At 55.7% G+C, this 26428-nt stretch overlaps 1 protein-coding gene across 8 annotated transcripts; it reads left to right on the top strand.

Annotated features, from left to right (window-relative positions):
• The first annotated feature begins 132 nt into the window (after positions 1-132).
• Positions 133-26343, top strand: CTNND1 (catenin delta 1). Of its 8 annotated transcripts, none has more exons than XM_048949688.1 (21): positions 133-238; positions 12217-12334; positions 12716-13035; positions 14096-14167; positions 14403-14561; positions 14770-15302; positions 18395-18858; positions 18963-19146; positions 19430-19547; positions 19918-20071; positions 20463-20480; positions 20709-20777; positions 21535-21662; positions 22302-22452; positions 22703-22895; positions 23001-23115; positions 23640-23727; positions 24024-24071; positions 24193-24290; positions 24415-24480; positions 24690-26343. In XM_048949688.1, exons 3-21 carry the CDS (start codon positions 12841-12843, stop codon positions 24696-24698), a joined length of 2862 nt encoding a protein of 953 aa, XP_048805645.1. In that variant the 5' UTR covers positions 133-238; positions 12217-12334; positions 12716-12840; the 3' UTR covers positions 24699-26343. The 8 variants fall into 8 exon arrangements, with proteins under 8 accessions (XP_048805645.1, XP_048805642.1, XP_048805647.1 ...); XM_048949685.1 differs by having other exon boundaries at positions 24687-26343; XM_048949686.1 differs by lacking the exon at positions 133-238 and adding an exon at positions 723-837 and having other exon boundaries at positions 24687-26343.
• Positions 26344-26428: the final 85 nt, after the last annotated feature.

Raw genomic sequence — 26428 nt, 5'->3', positions numbered from 1 at the left:
CATCTGCAGGCGGCTATCGGCTCCCCCACCTCTCCTTGCCCAACCGCGCCGTGCATATTTACCCCTGAAATCACCTGTCCCCACCCAAACCATTCGGCAATCCTTTTCCTTTTGTCATTATCTCGCTTAGCAGTTCGGCAATCGGGAGCGGGCAGATCCTCCCCAGCGCTCCAGTCCCGCCGGTCCCAGACCAGAGGCGAGGCAGAGAACCCCCAGCCTCCATCCCGGCTTCTCGCAGGTGAGCGGCGTTTCCTCCCGTAGCGAGGACGGGCGGCTCCCCGGCACGGCGGGGGCAGAGTCCCCGCAGCCGTGGCTCGGCCGGGACGGGAGCTCAGGCCGGGGGAACGCGACCCCGCGGCAGCCGGAAGCTTTACCGGGAGGATCGGCCTCCGGAAGCCTTCCCAGGCGGCGCGCTCACGGGGCTGTGCCGCGGACCCCCACCCCGAGCCGCTTCCTCCGTGCCGCTCCGTCCCGCCCCCCCCGCAAGGCCGCCATTACCGCGCCGGGCGCCGCTCCGCGCTACCGCCATTGGCCGCGGCGCGCCGACGCCGGGGGCGGTACCCGGAGCCCGGCCCGCCCCCGCCCCGCCGGACCAACTTCCATTTTAGGTGCGGGAGCGGTGCGGGGCGCACGGAGCGGCGGTGGCGAAGCCCGGCCCGACCCTCTGCGGCCCCGCTTGCGCTGCGTTCTCTCGACCCGGACGGCCGCTGCTCCGGGTCGCCCCTCGGCGGGGCTCCTCGCGTCTCGAGCCCTTCGTCCCACCGCTCCTCTCCCGCCGGAGCGGGCCGGGCGGCCGCGGGGCGGGACCGCCCCCTGTCCCCGAGGAGCCCGGCCACGGTGAGTCCCGCTCGCGGCGTCCCGTCGTTTACCGAGGGAGGGGGACCGAGGTCGGGCTCGGCCGTGCCTCGCGGGGCGTGGGCCGGTGCCGGGCGAGGGCCACGCCGTCGGTGCCGGGGAGCGCCCCGAGGTGCGCGGCGGGGGGAGGACGAAGGCGATAGTCGCGGCGCGGCCCCGCGCTGCTGTCCCGCGCCCCACCGGGGGCCGGGCCGAGCCGCGCGTGTCGCCGATCCCGGGGCCGCACAACAAAGGGCGCCGGCGTGCCAGCGGCGCGGGGAGCTGGCCCGACAGGCGCGGCGGGTTGGCGGCCGATGCAAACGAGATCCGCGGCCCTCGCCCTGCCTTTGTGCGGGAGGAGGGCGGGCTGGGGCAGGGCGCGGGGCCCGGGCCGCCCCCCCGCGTGCTGGCAGCGGAGTCTTGCCGTGTCCTTCTCCTCGTCTGCGCCTTTGTTCTAGCGGGAGGGGACTCCGGTGGCTGGGGAGGGTAAGGGCGCGGGGCGGGTGCGGCAGTTCCCTTCTTCCAGGCGGCTCTGTTCGGCAGCGCGCCTCTGCTCTCCCGACGACGAAAAGCGACGTGCGGCGGAGCCGCGGGCTGGCAGGTGGCACCGAGCCGCTGCCGAACGGGGACGGCCTTCCTGCAGCCTGGTCCGGGCCCTGCGGGCAGCCCCGCGATTCCTGTCAGCTGGCCGTCTCGTGCCTTTGTGCGAGAGGCCGCCGACCTTCCGCGGTGCCGCTCCTCGGAGCGCTGCGGAGCGGAGTCTGAACTTGGGGTGACTGCACTCAAGTCCGGGTGTCTGTCCGTGGGAGGACTGCCAGTGGTTCTGATATATCCTCTGAGCCTCGAGTGAGGGAGTGGGGACGGCTGAGCTTCCTCTGATTGTTGAGGAGGGGTGGGTCTCCGGGTGGTGGCTCCTGCCCTGGGAAGGTCCTGCTGCCTAGCTGGGCTGTGTGGTTGCTGCTATGGGGACAGACCTTTCTCTGCCCTGCTGGGTGATCCCCTGCCGGGTCTATTGTGACTTGTGGAGGGCTCTCCTGCTCAGCTGCTGGGCATTTAGGGGCAGCACCTGGTGCATGGAGCCGAGTACAGCTGCTGGTGTGGTGGTTCCTTTTGTGTCCTCTCTCACTGTGGAACTGGAAGCAAGACTGTCCTCAGCTTGGTGTGGGGAAGGAGCTGAAACTTGGCACTAACTTGGTCTAGGATTGCAGTGGGCCGGGGACTGCAGTTCATGTGCCAGCCTCTTTTGTCCGTGCCTTGTCCTGGACGTGGTGATACAGGATGAGGGCTGGTCTGTGTTGGCTGTGGGCCTTGCTGTTGTTCTGCTCCTGTTCCTGGTACCCGCTGTGCGCTGCTGTCTGACAGTACAGGGCTCACTGTTGACAACAGGGAAGGACGGCACCCACATTTCCCAGAGACAGGCTCTCTGGCTTGTCCGGATTTACTCACACACTTTAACGGGGGGGGGGGGGGGGGGGGGGAAGGGGGCAGCTGTTTTTGTTTTTGTTTTTTTTTTTGTTTTTTTGTTTTAAGCTGTTCTTAAACTGAATTTGACTGAACCTGTGTTGTGTGCAGACAACTGTCTTGTGGTATGTAGCCCTTGCTGGGACTGTGTGTGTGTATTTTGCCTTCCTGAAAGGGTGGGAGGATGGAGAGGCTCAGTGCTGTGTAGCTTTGGGTTTGCCTTGGCCACAGTGGGATCAGTACCTCTCATCCAACAAGGCTACACTGCATTCAAGAGTCCTCATGGTCCTTTTTTTCTTGGGGTGGGCTGGGAGTTGGTAGGAAGGCCCAGCTCTGTCGCTGGATTGCCTCTTACTGTTTCTGCTCTTGAGATTAGGCCTTGATCCAAGGGGTGTGTTTAGGGCACCCAGAAGGATTGGCTTGGACTATGCCTGGAAGGTTGTTGGGTTCTCTGAGTGGCATCTGCAAATTTAGAGGACAGTGCTATTTGAGCATTCCGGTTTCTCTCCCCAGCTGCCCTGCAATGATCATGCTTTCTGCCTGTCCTTTTCAGGCTGGATGCACAGAGCTCCCTCCTTTCCCTACAGACACAGGTCACTGCACTGTGCTATTCTCACTGCCTCAGCTCTGTTTCTGACAAGGAGCAGAACCGCAGAATTGATTTGAGTCCATAAAAAGCAACAGGTGTTGCCTGGTTGTGGTGACAAAATCTAAGCCTGTTGAGTGATTCAGGCAGCCTCAGAGTTCTGTATGTGACACAGGGCTTGGCTGGTGGAGGAAGTTGTCCTCTGGCACGGCATGCAGGAATGTGCCTCAATGTGAGGCTGCTGGGAAGGGGCTGGATCTGCAGGCTGCAGAACAGAGTGCTGGAGTTCCCCAAGGTGACTTGAGCCTTCTGTTGGCTCCTGCTCTTGTGCAGGGGGCTGCTGAGGGTGGGAAGGACACAGCACTGTTTCTTCAGGCTTGGCCTGTTCCTGTCCTGGGCGCTCATGGCAGCTGGTTGACAAGTGTTGGATCATGAGTGTGTCTGACTCCTGTGTGTCTCATGTCTACTGCTGTGCTGCCTACCTTCCAGTCAGGAGAGCTGCTGTGTCCCACTGTCTTCCTTGTCCAGTAACTGGTACATAGGAATGGACCAATGTGGGGTGACTGCTGTACTCATGCTTCTATGTCACCTGGGTGTGGAGAGATCCTCCTGCACCAAAGTGTACAGTATATTTCCCTGCTTTATTTCTTTACAGAGGAAGCAGTTTTCCCAGCATGTGGTACTACTTCCTCATTGTGGCCCATATCTAAACCACCCGGCACGGTGGGGTGAGATGGCTGGTGGGGTGCGGAGGGAAGCTGGTGACTAAGCACCGCAAGATGCCAGGTGTGGTGCTGGGATCCACAGCCCTTACTGGAATGCCTGTCTTTTTCCCTCTGCGTTCCTGTTAAGGTGGAGGCTGGTGGTGCAATGCCTGATGTGCTTCTGGTGCATGTGGCTCAGGGAGGTGGTAGTGAGCTGGCAGCAGGTTCCACGCTTCCTTTCCCTTCTGAGAGACCAGCCACCCTCCAGGGGTTGGAGACAGAGGGGCTGGCACCTGGATGGTTTGTCCTCCGGCCTCTACCTTGTGTGCTGCAGCTCCACGCTGACCTCATGCAGCAGCACTCTGGCCTCTATCCACTGCAGAAATGTTTGTGGCTGTGTGGGTTGGGGTCTGGGCTGGGCTGAGCACTTCTTTCCTCTGTACGTGTGATTCTAAACAGTTGGTTACTCAGATGCTTGTGCTGATGAGAGCAGGATTTCTTCTGCTTGCGTGGCCTAAACAGGTTGTGAAACCACAGCCTGGCCTGTTGGTGAGGCAGAAGGAGGGGGTGGCTCTGTGGTTGTGGGGTGCTGGAGTTGTGTCAGGAGGCATGTGGGTGCCCTAGCTCAGCATTGTGGGCTGGAGGTTTCTTTCTAAGCTCGGCCAAGGAAGTCAGAGGCTGAAGGGAGCTGAGCAAGCAGGATGGAAGAGTGAGCCCTTGGACTGGCTCTCCTGCAGCCTAGTTGAGTGCTGCTGTGGATCTGGGTGCTCTTCTAGAATGTAGGGGACCTCAGGATGGGTTGGTGGCAGCAGCAGCTTGCTGGGCTCCTATGCAAGGGCATGAGCTGCTACCATGTCTCCGTTCTGGCTCTGATGGCTCCTGTTCCTATGGGCGTTGGCCCCGGTTGCAGTGAACACTGCACAAAGTTCACTGCCTTCCTGTGACTGGCCTGGCCCTGGTGTGGGCAGCCTGGAAGGTATGGGCCTCACCTGTGTCAGCTTCTGAGCGAGGGCTGGAGAGCAGCTGGGGGATGAGCTGCTCTCATGCCACTTAAGCAAGTGCAGAATTGCTGGTAGAGACCAATTATTTGGGGTGAGGCAGGTAGGATCTCTCCTACGAGCACAGTAGTTTCAGAGGAAATGAATATGGAGAACTGAATCCACCCAGGCCAAGAGGAGGAAGGTGTCTCTCTGTCCTCAGATGATGAATGTTCTTCTCGCTCCCTTTTACACCTTTTACACGGTGCCTGGGCTTCAGATTTGCTCTTGTATCTGGGCTGCCTCCTCAGCAATGCTCCCAGCACTGGCCTGGCAAGCCAGGGAAGCGGTGCTGGCTCTCACCGGGCAGCGTGGGTAGCTGCACCAGGCGGGAGGGAGCATGGTGAACTGCAAAGACGAGTTTTTCCGACCTAGGAGGGTGGGTCACCATGTTTGCGTGTTCCTGGCAGGCCCCTTGCCCAGTGGAGTAACGCATTCTTCCAAGCATGTTGCTGCACGCGCAGCTGTTTGCCGTGCCTGGCTCCAGGCAGGCTGAGTTGCTTCAAGGTGTGCGTGTGGGGAGTGGTGGGGGGGAGATGGCCTTGCCTGATGCTCACAGGAGTTGCTAGGGGAGCAGGGGATGGCCTGGATGTGATGCAGAGTCTCGGCAAACAGGTGTCCTGCAGGGTTATGGTGCTGTTGCCTCCTCAGCTCTGCAAATACTGAGCCCATCTTCAGAGCCTTCTGGGCATGGTTGTGTCCCCATGGGAGAATCCTTGAGGCTGGGACGTGGCACCTGCTGCCTTTTGCTTGTGAGATGCTTGCTGCCCCAGGCAGGAGTGTGTAGCTGCTATGTTTGATAGGTGAGGATGTGGTCCCTGGAGGTAGGATGCGTCCCTTGGGGAGTGGGCCCGGTTACGCTGAGCTGGCTGTTGGGGTGTCTGTGCCCGTGCCTTGTCCCAGCCTGTGTGATATGTCAGGGTGGTGGGGAGCAGCCCTTGGCAGGACGTGGTGTTTAGAAGCTTACGGGAAAGGGAAGCCACGATGTCATTTCCCGTCTGACCAGGAAATGCAGGTTTCCTTCCCCTTGGATGGTGCAGGAGCCTGGGATGCTGCCTCTCGGCAAGCGGGCTAAGGGGATCTGCAGCCAAATGTAGTGCTGGGGAGTAGCTTGAGCTGCGGGCTGGGGTAGGATGCTTCCCCCGTGGTTTTCCTTCACCCATTTATTACTCCTCTTGGCAGGGTCCTCTAAATTCACTTGGAGTTGATGCATACATGCAATTAGGGAGCGGGGGCATCTGATGAGGTCATGCTGAATGGAGCTGGGCTTTTGTTGGCTGCATCCTCCTGCCCAGCCCCGGCTGATGGGTGCTGTGACTCAGCCCACTGCCTGCCCAGGACCTGAGACTGTTTGGAGTGAGGGGAGGACGTCCTGCTGCTGCTATGGGGCCATCTTGGAGATACCCTGCATGCCGCTCCCTCCCCAAGTATGAGCTCACTGCCTGCTTGTTTGCTCTCTGTGGGGAGAGGTGTGTGACCGACCTGGCTGTGGATTTGTGTGTGGGATGGGCAGAAAAGAAAGGAGGCTGCCTTTGCGTCTGGGTGTCTGTTAGGGTGGACAGGGAAACTGTTTATGAGTCTGGGTGGGGGATTTTGTGCTCCTGTTCTTCTCCATCTCCTTTGTTCCTTCGTGACTTTGGAATTCCTGGTGGGGCTGGCACTCTCTGGACAAGCCAGATGCAGTACCCTTCTGGTGTGCAGTGCTGTCAGGGCAGTTCTGTGTTAGTCCCAGCCCCCTGTGCCTTTGTGCCCTGGTCAGCCCTCAGGCATGAGTAAGCCATGTGGAGGCTGCAGGTGTTGGAAGAGGAAATGATCTCAAGTGGCTTTGTTGGGAAGGGGAAAGGATAGCTGTAGAGAGAGCTCTGCCTTAGGAAAGGAGTGAAATCCCCCTGTCTGATTGCTGGTCTGGTGCTGAGGTGTACTGTTTGCCCTGGGCTTTGCTGACCGTGGATGCTTGTGCTTGCAGCTGGATGGGAGGGTTCCTGATGCTGCTGCTCTCTCTGCTGCATCTTCCTGCTCGGAGGCAGCCAGCAGTAGATGTGAGCTCCCAGGTGGGTGCTGTGCCCTTGCCCATCTGTTTGGGTTTGGTGGGGGCAGCTCCTGCCATGCTGCAACCTCAGATTTAATTGAGAAGGGACTTTGCTCCCTCAGCTCTGTAGTACAGCTCTTATCTCAGCAGTGCCAGGCTGGTGTTTGCTTTGCCTGTGGGAGAGAGGCGGCTGAATGTGAAAGTTCAGCCTGGTGGTGGGTGTAGGGAGAGGTGGAAGTGAAGGCCAGAGATGTGGTGGCATGGAGCAGGGTGGCTGGAGCTGGGGTGCAGAACTTGAGGTTTGGGAGCAACCCGCTTGTCTGGGGGCTTCTGTGTCCTTTATCCTGGTGGCTGCTGTCCCTAGAGCAAGGCACGGAGCCGGGGAGCTGCCCTGGTGGGGAGCTGGGGACTACCCCTTCCCTGCGGGGCCCAGGAGCCTGCTGGCCGCCGGAGTGCAGCCTGCCCCAGGAATGCTCTGGCCCCGTTCCCAGAATCCGGCACTTGGTGTTTGTTTGTTGCTGTGCCCCTGAGGTCTGGTGCTACTGTGACAGGAAGCGGGAACGCCGGGGGGAGGGAGGCTGGCCGGCTGTGGATGTGCCTGTGAAATCCCTTTGTCCCTGCGGAGCGCTCAGCTGCAAATTCCCACAGAGAGGAGAGAGCTGCCTTTGTGCTGCTAAAGGGCTCCCAACATGTGAAACCCCTGGGCCGGGGGGCTGGGATGGGAGCTCAGCGCAGGGGCTGCAGGCCCCTGCCTTCCTGCTGTCCTTGGGCACGTGGGGGACGTGCGGGAGGGGGGCCCTTAGGGTGATGTGCTGGGTGTTGCTGAGAGGAAGGGGCTCCCTGGGCCCACCTTTCTGAGCCTACCTAAAGGTCTTACCCTGCCTGGGTGGGACGGTGGCTTTGGAGTGTGGCAGCCCCCACCCTGTGGAGCACCCCCGGACAGCTGCCCTGGGGCTGGATTACTGACATACCAACAGAACAAGCCTTGCTCTCTGCGGCCAGCCCTTTCTTTCTGTGGCCAGTCTCGTGCTGTTCCTTTCTCCTTCCCCGGGGGCAACCCTGATTTGCCTGTGTGTGCTGAGCCCAGCTCTTTGCTCCCTGGGGCAGCAGAAGCCACTGAACGTCTGCCCTGTTCCTGGTGGGGCCTGTCTCCTGCCAGAGGGTAGCCCACTGCATTTCCCAACCTCTTTGTCCAGGCTGGTCCTTGGAACTTGATCTGTATCGTGCATTCCTGCCCTTTTCTTTTGGGGGGGTGATAGTGGGGGTGTGTGCCACGTCTGCTTCCTCACTCCAGCCTGGTGTGCAGGCCCCACCCTGCTCTTATCTCTCCCCTCTTATCATCCTGCCTTGGCTGCTGGCCCTTTCCCTTATACGGCCTGCTATTGTGTCTGCTTGCATCCCTACAGGTAACTCCCTCTGCAAGGGAAGCTTTCCTAACAGGGACTGCAGCCCTTGTGGCAGTTAAGCGAGGCAGTCTGGGCTGCCATCCTGCTGCTGGTTGGACAAGCTGTGTGCTATGAGTATTGAGTGGCTCTCTTCATCTTGGCTGCTCCTCGTGTCGTGGTTCCTCCTTCCCCAACTCTTGCCAGGGCCTGGTGGTGTGGGCTGGGCTGCCCATGGGGCAGGGAGTGGCCCTGTCAGCACAAGTAGCTCCTGGGATGGTGACTGGGCTTCTTGCATGGGTAGCAGCCTGTCCAAAGTCCCTTCCGTGTCCTCTGCAACCTCCAGGCTGCTGGATAAGATCTGCTTTGGACGAGGTACTCCTCACGTGTGGGAGCTGTAGGTCAGCCATACTGCTTGCCTGTGCCTATTCTCAGGGTGGGCTATGGGATACTATGGTTTTGGAAGTGCATCCAGAAGGTTGTGTTCTCCTGATAGTGATCCCCTTCCACGTGTTTGTGTTCAGCTCATGGCTTCTCTACCTCAAACAGTGCTGCCCTACTGCACCTTGACTGGCGTTGGTGCTTGCCTCCCTGTGCAATGTGAGGGCTGCACGTGGCTCTCTGAGCCTGGATGTGGAAAGAATCCAGAGATATTGGTTCATTTATTTTTTAGCTAATTGAGACTGACCGGGAGCCTGTGGTGAATTAGTAGGGATGTGAACCAGTGCAGAGCATCAAATGTAATGCACTGTGAGAGCTCAGGCAATTGCAGGCTTCAATTATTGATGGGGCTTCTGTTTTTACTAGGTACATCGCAATAGGTAGATGGAACCCGGAGAGTTTGTTTCTTCCTCCCCAGAGAGGGCAGGGTCCTGGTACTGAGAGTTGTTCATGTTCCCTGCTGAAGGGCAGGCAGCCAGCTGGCTCTGAGCCCCTCAAATGGATAGGGCAAGGCTAATTACTGGGGCAGTGTTGCCATTTTTCTTGTCTAGTAGTTGAGGCAGCGTGCCTGGCAGGCCTGCCTGCCCTCAGCCCTGCTGTCCCTGCCACGTCTCCTCCAGCCCTGTGACCCAGCACTGGGCAGAGGACTGTCCTGCTGGAGGGGGAGGCAGCTCTGCTTCTGCCTGGAGCTGCAGGCAGTGTCGTGTGATGAGAACAAACCTTGTCCTGTGGAACAGGTGTGTGAGGAGCGCCAACAGACAGGAAAGCTGCTGTGGGTGGGGAATGGCAGCCCGAGCTGCTGTGACGCTGTCTCCCTCTGTGCCGTAATAAGGGCTGTAGGTGCACCTCCTAGCAGGGAGCTGTGCAGGGCTGACATGGTGCAGGTGGATTCTGGCTTTGCAGGTGCCTGGCTTGTGCTTTGCCCAAAAAATCCACAGTGTTGAAGGAGTAGACTTAACTGCATCCATCCTGGAAGAGGGGGATCAGGTGCTTGTGAAAACCCAGCAGAGGGGCTTTATGCTTGAGTTGCTTTATGCACTGCAGCAGGTGGTGCTTGTCAAGCCTGCTATGTGTTATCTGTAGGATCTTGTCTGTGCTCTGCCCGTGGTGTCCTGTTCTGTCTGCCAGCTCAGGGTCAGTCTCCCTGGCTGACAGGAACCTTTGCTGGTGAGGAGCCCTCAAAGCTTGAACTCCCTCCTCCAGCAGAGTAGGATACAGGTGAACTCCATGTGGGTATGGCTGTGATTGGACCCTCAGAGTTATTTTCACAGGTGAAGTGTTTGGTCTTGGGGCAGGCAGCCATCCCAAGAGTTGGGAGCAGAAGTGTTTAGGAAGAATATCCAGAGTTCTTCCACTGGGCTCTTCAGCACTGTGCATCTGTGTTGAAGATTGATTTCAGGAGCTCAGAGTGCAGCACAGGGCTGGCCCAGCACTGGGAAGTGGGAAAACGAGGCCAGAAGGACCGGGATGTCAGGCTTTCTGGGTGCATGCATTGGTCCCTGGGGGCTGTGAGGTGAGTACTGTGGTGTTCCTTGTGCCCTGGGGTAGGAGCTGCTTGGGTATGTGCTTTGTCTTCAGGCTTTTTAGCTTTGCCCTGAATCAAGCTAGCTGAAATATTTTTGGCTTGCTGGGTTTTTTAAGTAATGGGTGTGTCAGAAAGTGCCTCTCATGATGAAAAGGCTTTCATGCGGCCGTCCTCAAAGATGGTCATGGTCTGGCTTTGGAAAAATGCTCTGTGTAGTTGTATCTTCAGAGGCGGGGCATGAGGAGGGGGAGATGGGTGCAAAGCAATCCCTGGAATTTCGTCCTTTGTTTTGTGGGATGCAGCTTACTCAGCTTGGAGCTGTCACAGGCAGCTTGCTTCCTCCTCTTCCCTCCTGCTCCATGTCTCAAACTGAAGATGGCTGTAGCCCTGAATTGCCGTGGATAGCCAGCAAAGGGTTGTGCTGTGCCCAGGGAGCTGCTCCCCAAGATTGCGGTATGGGAGTCAGCAGGAAGTTGGCGGAAGGCAGAGATCTGGGGCTGACCCTCAGCAGCTGGAAGGCTTGTGGTTGGGTTGCTGTTTGGGGTGTGTGAGTGGCAGCTGGTGGTGGGGAAGGGCTGTACTGTAGCTTCTGCTGGGGTGGATGTTTGTGAGTGCAAGGGAGCAAGGAGAGTGGGCGAGGGACCAGTCCTGTGTTCCTTCCCCCGCTGCTGTGTGTTTACTCCCTGTGGAAGGGACAGGAAGGAAACAGCCTCATGGCTGCTCCAGCCCCTTATCTGGCTCCCTTAATGGCCCTTCGAGTTCCATTGTTAGCATCCACATTCTCTTGGCTGTGCACCCAGGGGATGTGTGGAGGTGGGGACATGGGCCTGCGTGGCATTGCTGGCTGTGTGGGGCCTTACCTTCCTGTAATGACAAACTCCTCCGGCGCGGTTGCCTGAGGGAGGTTGTACTGTGCAGGAGCCCTTTTCTTGTCAGGGCTGTTTCTCCCTTTTAGAGAGCTTAGTGAGATGCTGTGCTGGAAATGAGTGCTCTTCCACCTGCCAGCGGTCATTCTGGCTGGGATCTTGGGTACTCTGTATAGGTGTAGGGTGTCTGTGTGTGATATGACCTTCCCATGTTCCTGGGGAAGCCTGGGCACCTGCTGGCTGAGTCCCCTGGGACTGCAAGCACTGTCCTGCTACAGCCTCTGTAGCATGGCTGTGGGGCTGGGTCCTGCAGCCTTGTTCTGTGACTGAGGGAGCTGTCACTGAGATCCAGTGTGGTGGCCCTGGAGGCTGTGGAGCTGCATCCCCCATCAATTCAGATGGATGCCAACCATGGATGGAGGGGTGTTTGATTTGAGGCTGAGAGCTGAGTTCTTATGGGGCAGAGACAGGGAGGCAAGGTGATCTAGAGCCTCATCTCTGCTGGGCACTGCACATACACAAGTAGAAAAAACAATTTTTTTTATTGATGAAGGCATTACAGAATGGAGGCAACCAGATGTTGGGATATGCTGCAGGCAGCCTTTGAAGCACATGGAAAAAATCCAGCCTGCTTTGCTGGATTTGGTCACAGTGGTGCTGGGGGAGGTGGGCTCCTCGGGTGTCTGTGGGAAGCTCTGGGGCAGGCAGAGCCACAGGAGGGATTTGGGCTCGCTGGCAGTGGGGGAGGCATTTCAGGAAGTGTTTAATCTAAATACTCTTGAGTTAATTCTTACTTATTTTCCACATTAAAAATGATGCAAAAAACAAACAAACGAAAGAACACCCACTCTACTCTTGGTGCCTCTGACCCACCATCTGTGTCAGACTGAAACTGGAGGGACTGGGCTGCCAGGGAGTGAGGGCCTGGAGGAGATAGGTACTGTGTAAGGGTGGCGGTGCCCATGTTCCTGGCCCTGGGTTGGTGCTGGGAGAGCGGGCAAAGCTGCTGCTGTGCTGGAGACCGTGGGAAAGCAGTTCCTGCCTCGGCTGCCTGGCTCGAGCGAGTCCCCACATGCCTGCAGTGACTGTATGGGTTTGGGAAAACCTCTTGTGAGCCTGCCGGGGCTTGGCTGGGGAGGTGGAGGGCCAGGCCCATGGTGTTCCTCGTCAGTGGGGAGCTGTGTGAGGGGCTGCAGTTATCTGAGGGAGCTGTCACAGAGATGGTGTGAGCCTGCAGCTGACCCAGCTCCATCCTTCAGAAGGAGAGGAGACCCTCAGCCTGTGTTCCCTTCCCTGCCTTCTGATTTAAGTTTGCTCGTGGTTTGACCCCGTTCTCCTGCTGTCCCTGCAGCTCTCTTCCTCCTGCTTCCTCCCTGTGGTGGCTGGGCTATTTCTCCCATGACTCTCTACGTCTAGACCTGGCTGTCCCGTGCCTTTGCCAATCACACCCGAGCTTCCTCCTCTAACAGGTCTGTATGGAAGAAAATGATTTCTCTGTCAAAATGTGTTCATTGTGATGTGCTAATTCACTGTTTTCCTTTGGGAGGGGATGTTGATGGGTCTCAGCTGATGCCCATCCCATATCAGTGGGCTGAGGACCTCCTAGGATGGCCGCAGGTCTGGGAACCCTGACGAGGACCTGAGGGTGGTGATGGAGTGGCAGCTCTCAGAGGGGTTTGTGCAGCCCCCTCCTGGGGGTCCTGTCCCACTGTGCTCCTTTTTGTGGATTGGAAGGAGCTGTGAATGTCTTGTTATTGTTTTTCCCCTGTTCTGAAAATCTGTCATAATGAAATCAGTCTCTTCTGACCTTTTTTTTTCTCTCCTCCTTTCCTCCCTCAAATCATGCGCAGTGAAGAGCGGGGCTCCTCCCCTTCTGGGTCACTTTTCCTCCTCTCACCTTGACACCAAGCCAACTCTGCTTGTGCCTCCCTGTGCCCTTCGCCCCTTCCCCGCCCGTCCTGGGTAACCGTCACCCATGGACGACTCGGAAGTGGAGTCAACCGCCAGCATCCTTGCCTCTGTCAAGGAGCAGGAGGCGCAGTTTGAGAAGCTGACACGGGCGCTGGAGGAGGAGCGGCGCCATGTCTCAGCCCAGCTGGAAAGAGTGCGGGTCTCCCCACAGGACGCCGGCCCGGGCTTGGCCAACGGCACACTCTCCCGGCGGCACCAGGTAAAAAAGGCAGAGGTGGGCACGGAGGCTCCCGGAGCCCCTGTCCCTGTCAGTTCCGTCTCAGTGGGGATGGCCCTGGGCCTGGCTCCCTCTGGCCTTCCTTGGAGATGAGGTAGAAGAGGGCTATGCTGGTCTCATAATGCTGGCAGTGTTGTACGTGGCCGGGGCTGATGTTTGCACATCCTCAGCTCACCTATCTGGGTCTTTCTGGACGGAAGGTATTGGCCTGGAGGGTCTTGCTGCCACGTCAGCTCTGGTTTTGTTCTTCTGTGAGCAGTTAAGGTTGGCTGTGTTCAGTACCTGGATATCCCTGCACGTTCCACCTGGCTTGTCAGAAGATGGAACGTGAGTTGGTGTATTAGCTGTGAGGGTGTGTCTTTGTCTCCTCTCATGTGGCAATGGGCACGTTGCTGGCATCTTGGTTTATCCCTGGAGTAGCCAAGCCAGGGCTGTGAGAGATCTCTACAGGGCTTGAAGTGTGGTTTAAAATGCCTTGGCTCAAGGTCTCTGTCCTGCTCTCGCTTTCCTGGGCTGTTCTGGGGAGGGTGTCTTCAGGGCTGGTGGCACAGTGTCATGTAAAAGGCACCCACCTTTCTGACTGTGTGAAAGTTGGTGCTGCCAGGAGAAATGTGGGATAGGAAAGGGCAACTGGAGGGACAATGTGAGCAGATAAAGCTGCAACACCCAGCAGTCAACTCCCTTGCAATCCTTGTTAGCCTCAGGGCTTGTAGCTCCTGCTTCAAGAGATAGGAAAGGTCTCCAGGGCAACTGGGGGGAGTTGGGAGGCTTTTGGCTTCTCCATAAGGGTATTTGAGTGAGATGCAAGTAGTGTGGGGGAGGTAGGCTTGGTGCCATGTCCTGTAACTTCTCTCAGCTCGATTGGGCTGGGTGCTGGCTTTCTGTGTGCTACACAGAGCTGAGGAGTGATGTATGGCATGTGCTATGGCTGTCGGAGCCAGCTTGGGACCTGGGGCTGGCAGGAAAGTGGGGATAGCTGCAATCCAGGCAGGGACAGGGGAGTGGTTGGGTAACAGGCCTGCAATGGTGATATGCATTTCAGAACGGCCGTTTCTTGGGTGATGCTGACCTGGAAAGACAGAAGTTCCCAGATCTGAAGCTCAACGGACCACAGGTGAGAGGAATGAAGCTGTGGGCAGCCTCCTTGCTGGATGGGGTTGTGGGGAGACCTAGCTGGCTGAGGGGAACTTGTGTTTCTAATGTGACCACCTTGGCTGAGAGGACTCGGGGCATGTTTGGTGAGTACACCCTCTTGTGCAAGGGGATATTGGGGCTCCTTGGGGTGTAAGATCTCCTCTTCTGGCTCTGTGTCAGTTGTGCTGATGACTTTGTGTTCCTGCTCCTCCCAGGACCACAGCCACCTCTTGTACAGCACAATTCCCAGAATGCAGGACCCGGGCCAAATTGTAGAGGAGACGTACACCATGGAGGAGGACCCAGAAGGGGCCATGTCTGTTGTGTCTGTGGAGACATCAGATGATGGGACAACCCGACGCACAGAGACCACGGTATGTGCCTGGGGAGGGAGGGAGTAGATGGATTGGATGCCAGCTAGGGACTCAGTGGTTGGTGTCACAGCTGTGATCGTTGCCAGCTCATTGTTTATGTGAAACCTGCCTAGAGGGAGGTGCTGGACTGAAAGGGGCCTCAGAGGTCACAGGGCTGTGGGGTGAGACAGTTTCCTGATGAGAATATACCCTATGTCCATCTCTCTAGGTGAAGAAAGTGGTGAAGACTGTGACCACCCGAACGGTGCAGCAGGTCCCCATGGGGCCTGACGGGTTACCCTTGGAAACTTCACCTGTCACAAGCAACTACGTCCAGACGATGGACAGGAACTTCCGCAAGAATGGCAACGGTGGCCCTGGCGGCTACCTGAACCACCCAGGCACGGCCACGCTTCCTCGCAACTACCATTACCCCGATGGCTATGGCCGCCCCTATGACGACAGCTACCCGGGCAGCGATCACAGCTATGGCAGCCTGTCCCGTGTCACCCGCATTGATGAGCGCTATCGCCCATCTATGGACGCTTACCGGGCCCCCAGCCGCCAGGACATCTATGGCCCTCAACCTCAAGTACGTGTGGGGGGCAGTAACATGGACCTCAACCACTTCCACCCTGAGCCGTATGGCCTGGAAGATGACCAGCGCAGTGTGGGCTTTGATGATGTGGACTACGGGCTTATGTCTGACTATGGCACAGCCAGGAGAGCAGGGACGCCATCTGATGCTCGACGTCGGCTCAGGTATTGGGGTATTGAGTGCGTGGCAGCACACGCTGGGGGCAGAGAGTTGTGCTAAGGTTCCTTCAACTCATTCTTTTCAAAGGAACCATAGAATCACTTATGTTAGAAAAGACCCACGAGATTAAGTCCAGCCTTGCTGTAACAAGATGTAACATAATAGGTAACTGAACATAATTTGAGTTGTACTGCTTTAAAATTCTTCATGTTCTCTGCAGCAGCTTATACCCTCAAGTCCTTCAGGTGTTCACTGCAGTGCAAATAGAAGGAGGGACAGCACCACAAGCTGAGTCAGGCGTGGCTCGTGCAGGAGAAATCTTGTATCTGTTTCAAATTAATTGTGTGCTTAATTGGTGGTTAATACTCAGTGCTAATTGACAGTTGTCCTGCAGCGAGGAGTTCCGTAAGGTGGCTGGACATGGCTCTGGGCTTTTTCCTCTGCACTACCTGTTCTATTAGCATGGTGAGAAAGATCCAGCTGCTCTGTCACTGGCTGAGGTTGGGTGCTGCAGTATTCATCCTATGCCCCAGTCTGGTTTATCTGCTGGGAAATGTGCCTGATGTCTGCTGGAAGCAGCAACCTCACCATTGCATTCTTGCCAAGCTGAGAGTGGCATGCAGCCCTGAAGGAGTTGTGCTGAGCCTGGGGCTGAAGCAAACAAGGCTTAGCACTGCAGTGCCCTAGGGAATGCTCTTGCAGGGTGGGACAGGCTGCTCGACCTGTTTGACAGTTGCAGCTTCTCCCCTTCATTCTGCTATGGGTGATCAGCAGCTCTTCCAGCCTGACTCCTGTGCAGCTGCCTTGGACAAGTAGAAGAGGGGTTGGGTGGTCCTTAACTACCTTCCAAGATGCTTGCAGGCATCTTGGAATGTTACCTGCTAGAGGCTATGGCTGCCAAGGACAGCTGTCTTGCACAGTTCACTCATACTAGTGAACGTGGCTGCTGGCTGGCTAAGCCTCTCAGCTTGCTCTACTTGCTGTTTGTGCTGACAAGTGGAGATTGAGGAGGTGCTGGAGTGAATTTGAACAGTACTGAGATAGGACTGGAGTGAGAAGCTGAGCCTGAACCCCAGCAATGGGGAGGAGTTGCTGGTGGGCTGGAATGTACATCCATTCCTGCTATGGGGATAGTCAGAGGGCTGACAACGGGCTCCTTAGGTTCCTAGGACAAGTAGCAGAGGCTTGAGAGGAAGGGAAGAGGAGGTATTTGCCAGCCCCTGTCAGAGATCCACCCATTTCTCAGGGCGCATCCTGTAAATCCCCAGTAGCTCTTGGCTGCTGCAGAGACTGAAGGAGGAGCTTTGTCCTTCTGGCTTGTGCCAGCACGAGCGTTTCTGTTGCTGTGTTGAACCAGTTGGGGCAGTTGTTCTCCCAGATTGATTTCCCCAGCCTTGTTGTGAAGTGTGTGCTGGTTAAAGGAGAGCTGGTGAGGCTGACTTGAGAAGGCTGTGAGAAGCCAGCTTTGGCAGTCCTGAGCCCCCGTCTGGCCTCTCAGCATGCCCCTTGGACAAAAGGGGTGAGGCAGAGTCCAGAAGACAGGGCATGTGTGCAGCCCTTTCCTACGGCCCCATGAGCAGGCTCTCCCTCCCCGTGCAGGCCGATAAAGATCACAGCAATCTGTGGAATCCAGGCACTGTTGAGCTTGGCTTGTCCCCTGCCTTCTCAGTTACCATCTTGCTCAGCTGACTGGCTCACCGAGATGGCAACAAGCAAGAGCAGCATCCCACCCCCTGCCTCCAAGATGTTTGTCTTGAGCAGGGGCCTGGTGTTTAATGACTTCTTTCAGAGAGGCAGCTTGCCAGGCACGTGGGGGACAAGGGAGCGTGTTAGGCAGAGAGTGCGGTGTGTGTGCTAGCGGTATGTGGCCTTGTACCCTCTGCATGACTCTGCTTGGAGCTCCCTGCCTGCAGGAAGGCTCAGCAGCGGCACAGGAGTGCTTTCCTTGCCTTCCCCTGCCTTTGGTACTCCATCCCATACCCCTTCTGGGATGCTAAAGGCATCTTACAGGGGTGAGGGCAGCTGCAGGCTGTGCTGGAAAGAGTTGAGATGTCTCTTGCAGTGTTGGCATTGGGCAGCTGTCTTGCTCCTGTTTTGTTCTGCTGCAAAGGCATTGTTGGTGGCCAAGGTGATGTTCTCAGTTGCCAGACTGAGCAGCATTCTTTGGTTGCCAGCCCTTGTGACTTTGTGCCCCTGGAGCTTCTGGTTTTGGCAAGTTCTATTTAGGGGAGATTGTGTAGGGAGCAGAACTGCTCACTGTCCTTTCTTGCATCTTTATGTAGCCACTCAGTCAGTGACGGGGATCCTTCCTACGTCAAATTTAGGAGCTTTAGAAGTAGGATCTGAAAGTGGCTGAGCAGATGTGAGCCGGGGGACACAGCCTCATCTTGGACCTGGGTTGTGCAACCACAGTGTGTAACACGATAGTCCCAATGGATGTAGCAGTCAGTAATACAACCCCCTGCTCCTCCTGTCCCTTTCTGCTGGAAACTGCCAAATTCCTTTGCCCAGGTGGAGGGAAGATTCTGTTTGTCATGCAGGCTTAACAGTGACCTAAAAATAGGGTTGGAATCAGGGATTCTGTGTGCTTTGGGTGTGTGTGCACTACTGTCAGATAGAGGACTTGCTTGTACCAAGACTGGGTGTGGAAGGCTGGGGAACTTCTGTGTGGTTTGCACTTACCAGCAGTATGTTGTGGGATGAACTTGCCCTCTAGCGGCCGTGGGCCTGAGTAGTTGTTGGTGCTGTTACGTGGGCTAGCTCAGCCTAAGGGCTGGGCCTTGCCACTATAAAAGTTATACAGAGAGCGGCACTCTGTCTGACCCAGAAGAGATCTGTTGGGTGGGAAGTGGCCCTACTTGCTATTAGGGCTGCCCAGTCCATTTCAGAGATGCCTGGGGCTGGCCTCCAGGCTCCCGCTGGGCCTTGTGTAGCTCTGTGGGGAGAAGGAAGATACCGTGGTGCTGCTCTGCAGCCTGGCTCCTTCCCTTTGAGGGTATGCTGCAGCAAGTAGTGGTGACTGCGTACTGTGTGTGTTTTTCTCCATTGGAGAATTGGACAGGGTGTAGGGCTCACACTGATGCTTGCTGTCTCCTAGGAGTTACGAAGACATGCTGGTGGATGAAGTGGCTCCCGACCGGTACTACTGGGCCCCCCTGGCTCAGCATGAGCGGGGCAGCTTGGCCAGCCTGGATAGCCTGCGGAAAGGAGCACCGGCCCCGGGCAACTGGCGTCAGCCAGAGCTGCCAGAGGTGATAGCGATGCTGAGCTTCCGCCTGGATGCTGTCAAGTCCAATGCAGCTGCTTACCTGCAGCACCTGTGTTACCGTAATGACAAGGTGAAGACAGAGGTGCGCAAGCTGAAAGGCATTCCAGTGCTGGTGGGGTTGTTGGACCACCCCAAGAAAGAGGTGCATTATGGTGCCTGTGGGGCTCTCAAGAACATCTCCTTTGGCAAGGACCAAGACAACAAGATTGCCATCAAGAACTGTGACGGGGTGCCTGCTTTGGTGCGCCTGTTACGGAAGACCCATGATATGGACCTTACAGAGGTCATCACAGGTAACGGCTCCGGGGAGGTGAGGAGGTGCTAACCTGTTGGGTAAGATGTAGGGTGCAGGCATTTAAAGCCCATGTGCCCTGACCAAGCGTATGTGGCTTTGCAGGAACACTGTGGAACCTGTCTTCACATGACTCCATCAAGATGGCCATTGTGGATCATGCACTGCATGCCCTGACTGACGAGGTTATCATCCCCCGCTCAGGCTGGGAGCGAGAACCCAACGAGGACTCAAAACCCCGCCACATTGAGTGGGAATCAGTACTCACCAACACTGCTGGCTGCCTTAGGTAAGGGAGAAGGGTTACAAACAGCTGGCAGAGAGCTGTAGTGTGCTGGGGCTGCTGTAACACTCCATGCTGGAGTGGGAAAGGACTGCTTGCTGGCTGTGAAGAAGCAGCTCCTGGGACAGCCACTGTTGACGATGTGGTGATGCTTCTTGGCACTGGAGGAGTTTCTCTGTCAAGAGAAGCCAGAGAGGAGTCTTCCTTTGATTTGAGCTCTTTTAGGTGTGGACTGCTCCTTGCTTGCCCTCAGCTGTCTCCCCTATGCTGTGTTTCTCTTGATTGACAGGAATGTGAGCTCAGAGCGGAGTGAAGCCCGTCGGAAGCTGCGAGAATGTGATGGGTTGGTGGATGCCCTGATATACATCATCCAGTCTGAGATTGGCCAAAAGGACTCAGATAGCAAGGTACTACAGAGGGGATGCTACCTGGGCCAGCAGAGTTGGGAAGGATGCACAGTGCTCTGCTATTTATGGATTGTTCCTGGGTTCATTCTGATAAGGGCAAAAGATGGAGGGGAATCAAGGAATTTGAGCTGACAGGGCTATTTGAGGAACACCTAAACCAGGCACCTGCCTTTCCATACTTGGGAGGAGAGTCTCCATGGGGTATGATTCATGTACTGTGTGACCAGATGTTGGGCTCTCAGCCAGCAGTTGGCAGTAGGAGTACTTGACCCTACAGTTGGGCTGTGACTAAGTTAGTGACTGCAGCTTTTGCCCAGAGATGTGGACTGGGCACGTGCTGCTCTGAGTAGAACTGTCTGGCTTTCTGTAGCTGGTGGAGAATTGCGTGTGCCTGCTGAGAAACTTGTCTTACCAAGTCCATCGTGAGATCCCCCATGCTGAGCGCTACCAGGAGACTCCTCTGGTCACCACCAACAACGCTGGGCCCCATGCTGCAAGCTGCTTCGGTGCCAAGAAGGGCAAAGGTTCGTTGGCTTGTGACATAAAGACACACTTGCTTCAGTGGGGCTTGAGGGTGGTCTGGGATCTTTGTGATTCGTTCTCTCATCTCTCGTGTGAAGGCTAAATTGTGGCTTTCTCTGGAAACACAGTGGCTTGTGCCTTCCTTTGCTTTGGGAAGTTACTGCGTGACTCATTCAAAGCGTTTGACACGAGCTAACGGTGCCCTGGTGGGTTTCTGTGGTGATGGGATGGTGGTGGATGGACAACCACTAACTTCACATCTTCCCTTTTCTTATGTGTTGTCCTTTCCCCCTCCCTTTGCTTTCTTGCCAAACGATCTGCCCCATGATGCTGTCGGCACTTCTCTCCTCCTGCCTCCCCTCTCTCCTGTCCTCCTCTCCGCTTCGCCAATAGACGAATGGTTCTCCAGAGGTGAGTGTGCTCTTGATTTTAATTTTTCCCTGGTGAAAATGATTGGGTGCCTTCCTGAGCTCTTTGTTCCCCTGCAGCTGGCCTTGTGCTGCCTGCGATGTGACTAATGTCCTTGGTGGCATGTAGCTTCTGCTCACCTCTGGGCTTGTTCTTGTAGCAAGTGGCAAAAAGCTGCTGGGCTGATGTGGAAAATGAGGTGTCTTATGCCTCTGTGCTTGCTTTTTAAAGGTAAAAAGCTTCCTGAAGACCCTGGTGCAGATACAGTGGATTTTCCCAAAAGAACAACTCCAGCCAAAGGTATGTTGTCTAGTGTGTTCAGGACTCAAATGCATGGGGCTGCCTTCCCACAAGCAGTTTGGGAAGGGGTGGCATTGGTAGATTTTCTTTCTCCCCACTGAAAAGAGCCTCCTAAATGGGCAGAGGTTTGTCTTGAAAGTAGTTTGTGGTTGTGCAGGCTCACAAGCTGTGCTGCAGGCAGCCCTGAGGAGGCCTGCTGGTCTTGATGGATGTGAGTGCTACCTCAGGACAGGCTTGCTGCACCTGCGGAGGGAGCTGTTGCCCTCGGAGCTGAGGGAGGGTGTGGTGGCACAGCTCTGCAAAGAGGCCCCCTCTGCTGTGGGTTTATATTTGTCAGTGTCCTGCCTGCTCTTCTCTCCTGGACATGAAGGATGGGCAGGATTTTAAACTAAAATGCCCTGCCTAGAGGAGTGTTCTGCAGCGTGAACATGGAGAAGGGTCACTCCAAGTGACCTTACCTAATAATAAGGCAACCTTGAGGGCAGCAAATCACAGCCCTTCTGTGGTCAGCTGAGCAGCAGCTATTGGCCGTGGGCTTTAGTTCAGCTACTTCTGCCTTGAAACACTGTATTCTGAAGTCTGAAATTGATGTCTGGGCTGATTATCTGGGGTTTCTGCTGTTAAGGGACAACCTGTCTTGCTGTGTATCAAAGAGCAGACAGTGCCTAGCAGTACTCCTTTGTACAAGTCTGTTGCTTGGTCTTGGGTACTCACAGAAATCATGAGTAAGTTCTTCCTCTCTGTGCCTCTCTGGCAGGCTACGAGCTCCTCTTCCAGCCAGAAGTGGTCCGGATATACATCTCCCTGTTAAAGGAAAGCAAGACTCCACCCATCCTAGAGGCTTCAGCAGGAGCAATTCAGAATCTGTGTGCTGGCAGTTGGACAGTGAGTGCCTTGTAGAGCTGGACGTGTTGGTGCTCATCAGTGTTTAAGGGAAGGGGAATTTGGGGCACGTCACTTTTTGGTGTCAACAGAGCTGCGAAGTGTCAAAGCTCTGGCATTCCAGGCTGTTGCACTTCATGTGACTTGCTCTGAAGAAGGCATAATTCAGCAGCACAGCTCAAATGTGGACCAAATCTCTCCTGTGCTGTTAAGGGTTCTCTGCCCTTTGCCATATGTTTCTTTCCAAGGGCTACCTGTGTCTCTTTCTGCAGCCTGTTCCCTGCCACTTCTTCCCTTCTGCAGTCTGGAAGAAAGGAGTGTAGATTTGGGCCCACTCTGTGGTCCTACTGTGCCTTTGCTCTGTGTTCTTAGTGTATATAGAAAGATCAAACAAAAGCATGCTTAACTGGCAGGGAGGGCTTTGACACCTGTAAATCAGCCCTCTCCCATTCACAGGCGTTGCCTGGGGTTACTTGGAGATGGGTGTGGGACCTTCACAGCACCTCTCCCTACGGGTGAACCCGGGGCCCTTGGTTTCTGAGGTGGGTGGGTGTTAAAGCTCCCAGTAGTGCCCCCATGCTCAGGAGCAGTGTGAAGCTTTGCCTCCCTGGGTTCCACTGTGGCGTTCTGCTCTCCCTGCAGTACGGCCGCTACATCCGCTCAGCACTCCGCCAAGAGAAGGGACTCTCAGCCATTGCTGACCTCCTGACCCATGACAGTGAGCGTGTGGTGAAAGCAGCGTCTGGAGCCCTCCGCAACCTGGCTGTTGACTTACGTAACAAAGAGCTGATAGGTGAGAGCTGCGGGCACGCTTCATGTCCGTTTGGCTTAAAACTTCCTCTAGGCTGGGTGGCTGAGGCCATGCGTGGGCACAGGGGCTGCCCAGGGGCTTTCTGCTGTCCATTTCCCAGATAAACATATACTGGGCTCCTTGGGAGATGCATTAGAGTTGGTGACCTATCTCTGATCTTTCAGTAGTGACTTCTTTTCTTTTAGTCACTGTCCTCCTTGCTCGCTCACGCCCAACTGTTTGCCCTTATTAGGTAAACACGCCATCCCCAACCTAGTGAAGAACCTGCCTGGAGGCCAGCAGACTCCAGCCAAAAACCTCTCTGAGGATACAGTGGTGTCCATCCTCAATACCATCAACGAAGTCATTGTAGACAACCTGGAGGCTGCCAAGAAGTTGCGGGAAACGCAGGGGATTGAGAAGTTGGTGCTCATCAACAAAACTGGGTAGGCTCTGCTTGAAGGGCAGTGCAGGGGTGGAGAGCAGCTTTTCCCAAGGTGGCTTTGAGGCTGTGGATATTGCCAAACATCTTTTCCTTCACTGCTTTCTAGGAACCGCTCAGAGAGAGAAGTGCGAGCAGCTGCCCTCGTCTTGCAGACAATCTGGGGATATAAAGAGCTGCGGAAGCCCCTGGAGAAGGAAGGCTGGAAGAAGTCAGATTTCCAGGTATGGGGAGTGGTGGAAAAAACAGTACCCTGTTCTAGCTTGGGTCCTGCTGCAGGGAGGAGGTGCTCCAGGAACTCAGCAGTGTTTGATTTCAGCTCTTCTCTTGCTCCTGTCACTAGAGACCCTTGAAGGTGTCCCCTCTGCCACTTCTTAGTGGGTGGATGGCAGTGGAGCAGAAACACTCTGCAAAGTATTAAGCCTTGAACATCAAATATACCAGCAGGGAGAGTCTGCAGCACTAAAGCCATTGTGTGTGTTGTGGGGGGGAGGGGAAATGGTCTTCTGGTATTTGCTTTCCCTCCTAAAAGCTGCAGCTGCCTCTTCAAGGCTGGGTGCTTGCCCTGACCCAGCCTAGGTAGACTGCCTCCATCCTTGTTTGTGGGTACACCACCAGGGGCTTTGGAGCACCTTCAGGTCCTTTGCTCAAGGACTGTGGGAGAGAAGCACTGCTGGGGCTGCCAGGGCCGGAGGGTTGCTATGTGCTTGGTGTATGGAGTATGAGTGGTTGTTTTCTGGTGCTCCAGGTGAACCTTAGCAATGCCTCTCGGACACAAGGAGGAAACTCATTTGATGACAGCACCTTGCCTCTCATTGACAGGAACCAAAAAACAGGTATGTGCCCTCCCTCCTGCTGACACTTGTCTCCATGTTGACTGCCTTGTGGGTACCTGTGTTCCCTCTGTACTTTTCACCCCCAGCTTCCTTGGGTTCTCCAGGGGTTCGTGCAAAACCATCAGCTGGGAGGTTTATTTTTCTTTTTCTCAGAGCTTATGTAGAGTTTACAGTACTATAGTATCCTTGGGCCAACAGTGCTGAGGCTGGAGCTCCATCTGGCCTTATCCAGCAGTGATTACATTGCTGCTTGTGGCTGCAGAGGCTATGCCTGATCTGTTTTCTCATCCTTCTAGACAAGAAATCCTCCCGGGAGGAGATCCAGATGAGCAACATGGGACCAGGTAGGAAAGGGACTGGAGGAAAGGCATCTACTCTGATGTGCTGGGAACGCCTTGCCTCCTATGGAGAGGATGCTGCCTCACAAAAAGGTGGTGCAACTGATGGTCTCGTGTCTTCCTCCAGACAACTATTCCACACTTAACGAGATGGACCACAGCAGGACACTGGACCGATCTGGTGATCTTGGAGACACGGAGCCAGTGAAGGCAGCACCGTTGATGGTGAGCAGCCTTTCTTAATGAAGCTGGAGTGGGCAGAGGTGCAGGGAATGGCACTGGGAGAACTGGGCTCCTGTGACTAACCCCCGCCTGCTCCTTCTCCCCTACTAACCCTGTATGTCTGCAGCAGGAGGAGGGGCAGGAATCCCAGCCTGAGGCAGAGGAAGATCCTGCTGAGTTTTCCTCTGTGTCGGTATGTCCTGCAGCGCCCTGTCCAATCTGAATAACGGTGCCAAATCCTGCTGTGCTGTTAGGGGTGCTTTGGGCAGCCAAATCGTGTTCTGATCGCTGCAGTCTACAATCACTGTCTGATCCTGATCCACAGGGGCTGTAAACACACCTTCACTGATTGTTCCTGCTCCGGATGTGCTAACGTTTCTCCCCTCTCTCTCTCCACAGCAGAAGATCTAGCTGCTACCCCTGCCTCCGCTCAGTTTGGTTGATAATATATTTTATATATATAAATATATATAACTCTTCGTGGTGGAATGGACCGAATTTTTTTCAACTTTTTTTTTTTTTTTTGCTGGACTGTTTGTGCCAACTAGCCAGCCAAATGACTGGGCCTGGTCCCACAGGAGGCAGCCCAGGCTGCTCTGCCTCCTCTCGGTGGCTGCATCTCCCTGTTCTGGGACAACTATCAATAACTCTTCCTCCCTGTCCTCCACCACTTCCCTTCCTTCAGAGAGGAGGCCCTCCTGCCTGACTGCCTGCGCCAACAGGCAAGGATGCTGCAAAACAATTCCAGACCTCTGCCTTGACCAGGAACTGCCTTCTCTGCCTCACCTTCCTTCTGCTTGGAGTCTACTGTGGGGACAGCGATCAAGACCTTACTTGCCACCTTCCTTTGTTGCCTATAGGATATTTTTCTGTGTGTGGGATCACTCCTGTGCTGAGGCTGCAGGGACAAGAGCATCCCTCCCTGGCAGCAGCAGGACTGGGATGCGAAGGAGGCTAGAATCACGGGGGTGTTGGTGGAAAGGAGAAGCAGCAATAACTCTTCTTGCTTTGCTCTAGATGAGGCTTTGGGGGTGTGGGAAGAGGGATCTATCCTAGCTTTGACTGTTTGGCCTGGCTCTGGATCCTGCTGCGGGGAACAGGGGTCTGGATGGGGCAATTGAAAAGAGGAGGGATCCTTATGTAGGGGAAGGGTCTGTGTGGTGCGTGTGGGGCAGGCCTCTGCCCTGGGCGTCTTTCCCTGGGGAAGGAGTAGAGTAGGAGGAGTAGCAGCAGGGCTTTCGGGGCCGGATTTCTTTGGGAACTGGTTGAAGTAGCGGTGGGTCTGCGAGGGCACGCGCAGCAGGTAGGGCCTGGATCCCAGCCACCCCCATACATCAGCTGCCTGTGGCAGTGCTCCCTCAGACTTCTCTTGACATGTGCCTTTCTTTTGCCACTGTGAAATAGCTCTTTGAATTGTACTGTTTGGCTTCGCTAGGGGAAGCGGTGTTCCAGGCTGCTGGTGGGGCTGAGCTGGAAGCCCAGCGGGGAGGATGGCAGCCCTGCTGCCTTTGGCTGCCACTGCTGAATAGGGAGCAGGGCTCTCCCCTCTCTCCTGTGCTGGGGAGCCCAGGCTGTCCTGGGAGCATCTCTGTGGTGGTGGGGGTGTGTTTGGTGCTGTGATATTCTGGGTGAATAGGGGGAGGCTTAGGCTCACTGTGCAACTGGAAGCCTCTTTGCAAGGCTGCAAACTGGAGATGGAGCCCTCCCCAGTACGCACACTTGTGCCTCGCTCTTCCAGCTCCAGCCACACCTCAGCTCCGTTTGGTTTTGTTCTGGGGGTCTAACTTCTCTTTTTCCTTTAAATATGTAAAACACTAATTCCTTTTAATTTTTTAATTCCAGATGAACCAAAAACAAAAACAAAAACAAAAAAAAAAACCACAAAACCAAGCTTCCCCCTTCCCTCCTCTCCTGTGCAGGGCAGGGGAGCTGGCTGCAGGGTGAGGGTGGAGGGGGCAGGAGCACCCCACTGTTCCTTGTCTGATTCCTGTGCACACTCTTGTAACGCTTTTCAAACAAAATGATTTTTTTATATAAATAAAGTTTTTAAAGTGTGTCCTTCTGTCGGTGTGTGTTGGAGGTGAGGCTGCCACCTTTCTTTCTTAGCTTTACAGCTCGGGCTGTCCTACTCAGCTGGACAT

Source organism: Lagopus muta, chromosome 6 (genome assembly GCF_023343835.1).
Source record: "Lagopus muta isolate bLagMut1 chromosome 6, bLagMut1 primary, whole genome shotgun sequence".
NCBI classification, from domain to species: Eukaryota; Metazoa; Chordata; class Aves; order Galliformes; family Phasianidae; genus Lagopus; species Lagopus muta.
This window is presented reverse-complemented; position numbering and strand designations above follow the sequence as displayed.

What these genes read in the sequence shown, in the direction of transcription:
- CTNND1 (XM_048949685.1), top strand. Translation starts at nt 12,841, where the DNA reads ATGGACGACTCGGAAGTGGAGTCAACCGCCAGCATCCTTGCCTCTGTC. An exon ending in ACGTAACAAAGAGCTGATAG is followed by an intron (nt 22,453 to 22,702) that starts GTGAGAGCTGCG and finishes TGCCCTTATTAG; the next exon opens with GTAAACACGCCATCCCCAAC. An exon ending in TGAAGGCAGCACCGTTGATG is followed by an intron (nt 24,291 to 24,414) that starts GTGAGCAGCCTT and finishes GTATGTCTGCAG; the next exon opens with CAGGAGGAGGGGCAGGAATC.